This window comes from Lolium rigidum, chromosome 6, assembly GCF_022539505.1.
Source record: "Lolium rigidum isolate FL_2022 chromosome 6, APGP_CSIRO_Lrig_0.1, whole genome shotgun sequence".
In the NCBI taxonomy this organism is placed as follows: Eukaryota; Viridiplantae; Streptophyta; class Magnoliopsida; order Poales; family Poaceae; genus Lolium; species Lolium rigidum.
The window spans coordinates 271,502,430-271,507,418 of NC_061513.1; the positions used below are offsets into that span (position 1 = coordinate 271,502,430).

The following is a 4,989-nucleotide window of genomic DNA, read 5'->3' on the forward strand; positions in this document are numbered from 1 at the left end:
TGAATCACTCGGTTGCTCGCTATTTGACTGAGCCTATCCAGTTCATGGTTTCGCTATTAAACTTGATCATTGTATGGTCGGTGTAAACCCTTGTTATTAGTATGCAAAATGATAACTTTCCTGAGATTTCATGTGCCTCTGAAGCCTGATGTACTGCTGTTTGAAGTGTGAAGTAGCCATGGGTATGGGGCCGGTGTAAATTTCAATGCCACTATAGCAGCGAGCCAGTGACACTGGTTGATCATTTGGTATATTTGTCACTGCATATCATCTACACTTAACCAAAAATCCGATTCATGGTTTGTTCTGTTTACATAGAAGCTAAATAAATCCAGTCGTGACCTTGCAACACAGCAAACTATGAGTATTAACATGCTAAATAGTATTAACATGTGGAGTATTAAACTAGGAGTAAGTGAGAGCTGAGAACTAGAACAGTTGAGTGGCATGAGGCAACATCAGCAGAATACACTTGAATAACTGAAGTAGAAGTAGAGTTGCGGGACGCACTGAACACTGATGCCGATATCTGTGGGTCCGTCAGACATGGCGGCGGTGGTCACCGTCGTCGTCGACGCGGAGGTTGACGCCGTGGTCTCGGAGCGCGTTGAGGATGGCCCAGACCTTGGTGCGGTTCTTGAAGCCCTTCTTCTGGACCTCCTTCTCGGCGGCGGCGTGGATGGGCTCGCTGGCCAGGCCGTCGACCCGGAGGCGCATGGCGAGCACCTCGCCGACGGCGGCCGCCGCCTTGGCGTTGCAGGCGCGGCCGCACTCCAGCCCGTCCCGGAGGGGCTTCTCGACGGAGGAGGCGGTGACCACGACGCGGCCGCTCTGCCGGTCCACCACGTTGGCCGTCACGTACTTGAGCGAGATGAAGAGGCGCAGCACGTACCGTTTGGCCTGCGCCATGGATCCGCTTGGCCTTGGTGGCGTTTCGGCGAGCAGCTTGGGGGCGCCGGGCGGAAGAAGGAGGACGGCGGTGCTAGGCGGGGAGGAGCGCCGGAGGGAGAGAGAGGCAGGAGGGAGGTCGGCGCTGGAGAGGAAAGGCACGCGCAGGCAGCACCGGTGGCGGATCTTGCGGCTGTGCAGGCGTGAATGGGAGAGGATTGCGCCGGCCAGAACAGAGTACAGACTACAGAGCAGAGGAAGGCGTACTCCAACCGATCAAAAAAAAAAAAAACTCGATCTGCTCTGCCATCAACGGTTGACACGCAGACAGCAACGTGCTTAGCGCATCTCTAACGGCGCCACGCATTTCGAACTCAAAATATCCGAGTGCCTCCGTTTACGTCGAGCGACGGACCTGAAAATGGTCATGCGGTCCGTTTGCATCGAGGTGGCTCCAGCAACCGACGCATTTCCGGCGTGGGTTAGTTTAAGTTCAGAAAATTCAGAAAACAGGTTCTACCTCAAATTTACTCAAATTCACGAAATTATAGTCTAAAATTGGCTGAAATTAAGGTCTGAAATAAGTTCACACTTTGCACATGGTATGGGGAAAATGGAGTCCAAAAGGGACACAACAAGGCCAGAACAGCATATGAAGTCCAAAAGGAGGCCATGGTGCTAGACATTGGCGTCGCAGATTAGACATCTCACGCGCGGATTTCGGTGCGCCTCTTCATGAACCAGGCCCTGGTGTCGTCGTCGACGCTTCTCAAGTCGGCTAGCATGATCCTTGTGTCCTTGATACGTCTCCAACGTATCGATAATTTCTTATGTTCCATGCCACATTATTGATGTTATCTACATGTTTTATGCACACTTTATGTCATATTCGTGCATTTTCTGGAACTAACCTATTAACAAGATGCCGAAGTGCCGCTTGTTGTTTTCTCTGTTTTTGGTTTCGTAAATCCTAGTAACGAAATATTCTCGAATTGGACGAAATCAACGCCCGGGGTCCTATTTTGCCACGAAGCTTCCGGAAGACCGAAGAGGAGACGAAGTGGGGCCACGAGGCGCCCAAACCCTAGGGCGGCGCGGCCCGTGCCTTGGCCGCGCCGACCTGTGGTGTGGGGCCCTCGTGCCCCTTCCCCGACTTGCCCTTCCGCCTACTTAAAGCCTCCGTCGCGAAACCCCCGCACCGAGAGACACGATACGGAAAACCTTGCGAGACGCCGCCGCCGCCAATCCCATCTCGGGGATTCAGAGATCGCCTCCGGCACCCTGCCGGAGAGGGGATTCATCTCCCGGAGGACTGTACATCGCCATGGTCGCCTCCGGAGTGATGTGTGAGTAGTCTACCCCTGGACTATGGGTCCATAGCTGTAGCTAGATGGTTGTCTTCTCCTCACTGTGCTTCATTGTCGGGTCTTGTGAGCTGCATAACATGATCAAGATCATCTATCTGTAATTCTATATGTTGCGTTTGTTGGGATCCGATGAATAGAGAATACTTGTTATGTTGATTATCAAAGTTATGTCTATGTGTTGTTTATGATCTTGCATGCTCTCCGTTATTAGTAGATGCTCTGGCCAACTTGATGCTAGTAACTCCAAGAGGGAGTATTTATGCTCGATAGTGGGTTCATGTCTCTAAGATTATGGATGTGCTGTTGCCACTAGGGATAAAACATTGGTGCTATAAGGATATAGTCACTGATTACATTACGCGCAATACTTAATGCAATTGTCTGTTGTTAGCAACTTAATACTGGAGGGGGTTCGGATGATAACCTGAAGGTGGACTTTTTAGGCATAGATGCATGCTGGATGGCGGTCTATGTACTTTGTCGTAATGCCCAATTAAATCTCACAATACTCATCATAATATGTATGTGCATGGTCATGCCCTCTCTATTTGTCAATTGCCCAACTGTAATTTGTTCACCCAACATGCTATTTATCTTATGGGAGAGACACCTCTAGTGAACCGTGGACCCCGGTCCAATTCTCTATACCGAAATACAATCTATCGCAATACTCGTTTACTCGTTTTTCGCAAACAATCATCATCCACATCGTACATCTAATCCTTTGTTACGAGCAAGCCGGTGAGATTGACAACCTCACTCGTTTCGTTGGGGCAAAGTACTTTGGTTGTGTTGTGCGGGTTCCACGTTGGCGCCGGAATCTCCGGTGTTGCGCCGCACTACATCCCGCCGCCATCAACCTTCAACGTGCTTCTTGGCTCCTACTGGTTCGATAAACCTTGGTTTCATACTGAGGGAAAACTTGCCGCTGTACGCATCACACCTTCCTCTTGGGGTTCCCAACGGACGCGTGTTGTACGCGTATCAGTCCTCTGCACGGGTTTTGGCCTCGGCGTCTGATACGTTGCAAACCTATCTATAATTTTTGATGCTACATGCTTGTTTTACACCAATTGATATATGTTCTTTTTACATTTCGTGGTACTTTTATGCATTTTACGGAACTAACCTATTAATAATATGTCAGTCCATGTTTTCTACTGTTTTGTATTTCAGAAAAGTTGTATAGAAAATATTCTCAGAATTGGACGAAACAAAAACCGGAGATTTTATTTTTTCGTAACGAAGAGGAAGTCCGGATGAGAGACGAAGAAGGGCCACAGGGCGGCCAGACCATGCATTAGACTGCGCCAAGGGGTGGTGTGGGGCCCCCTGGTTTCCACCGACCTCGCCTTTCCGCCTATAACAAGCCTCCGTCCACGAAAATTTCTGTAGATCCGCCGCCGAAGACAAGATCTAGGGGACAGAAGTCTATGTTCCGGCACCCTGCCGGGACGGGGAATTGCCCCTGGAGCCATCTCCATCGACTCCACAGCCATCTTCATCGTCGTTGCTGACTCCCATGATGAGGAGTGAGTAGTTCTCCCCGAGGTTGAGGGCTTACCGGTAGCTATGTGGTCTATCTATCTCTCCATGTATGATCTTTATGTGGTCATAAGCTTTGTAATCTTTTGCAATGTGCCATGTTCAAGTATGCCAGCCACATTCATGTAGTGCTCGAAGAAGATGTCGTGTAATTTCACCGACTCCGCAATGTACTTGAACAACTCCATCCCGATCCGAAACCGGCAACTGAAGTAGCGCTCGGGATAAAAACCGACGAGCCGGCAGCGGGGGGTGCCTCGGCTTCTCCTTCCGCAGCCGCCTCCTCGCGCGCTTGACGGCGCGCCATAAGTTCCAGTCACTTACGGCCCGCGCGCTTCCATGCGCCGTCGGAGCCCGACCGCCTCGCGCGGTCCGCCTCCGCCCATACACCCGACGGACACCGAGGTACTTTCCCGCCGCCGATTCGGCCACCTCCCCTACCTACGCGCCTTATCCGCCCCATTGCGGATGGAGGGGTGGTGGCCGAAGCGGCGGAGCGACGTCAGAGCAGGCGGAATCGCTCGCCGGAGAGGAGGCAGGCGGCGGCGGCGGGAGTGAAAGCGGTGGAGGGGAGTAGGGTTTAGAAACCGAACTCCCTTCCGCGGCCACTTTTATTACGGGGCAACCGCTCGATTTCTCGGGGGCCCAAACTCGTTATACGGGCCAGGCCGCGAGTTCAGGCTCCGTTCTGGCCCATCTCCAAACCGAACCTCTATTCTCGCTAGAATTTTTTAGTTTCGGTCGCAAGTTCGGACTCTGCTAGAGATGCTCTAACCGCGGGACGAGTTCGGCTAGACGGGGCAGGGCCCAATGGTCGACGGAGAGTGACAACGGCTTGATTCCCGGGAGGTGCTATACAACGACCGGGTCGGTGCGGATGGGGTGCCGCACACCCCCCGACCCGGCGGTTCTGTACTGGGCTGCGGCCCATCAGGTAAGTTCGTTTTTGTTTTTCTTATTCTCCTTTTATTTTCTATTTACATATTTTCGTTATTTAAAAAGCAGAAATATTTTTAAATCCGTTTATTTTAAAATCCGAAAGTTTTAATTTTTATGACTTTTAAAAATTTATTTTTTCAAAAAATAATTTTTTTTATAAAACAATTTTCAGAATTTAAACAATTTTAAATTTAAACATTTTTTGAGATTGAATTTTTTAAATTTTGAATTTTATTTAAAATTTGAACAT

The 4,989-nt window shown here is 50.3% G+C and overlaps 1 protein-coding gene across 1 annotated transcript; it reads right to left on the reverse strand.

The window, feature by feature from the left end:
- Positions 1–272: 272 nt before the first annotated feature.
- Positions 273–1,086, reverse strand: LOC124668378. Its single transcript, XM_047205533.1, has one exon. It carries the CDS (start codon positions 907–909, stop codon positions 541–543), a length of 369 nt encoding a protein of 122 aa, XP_047061489.1. The 5' UTR covers positions 910–1,086; the 3' UTR covers positions 273–540.
- Positions 1,087–4,989: the final 3,903 nt, after the last annotated feature.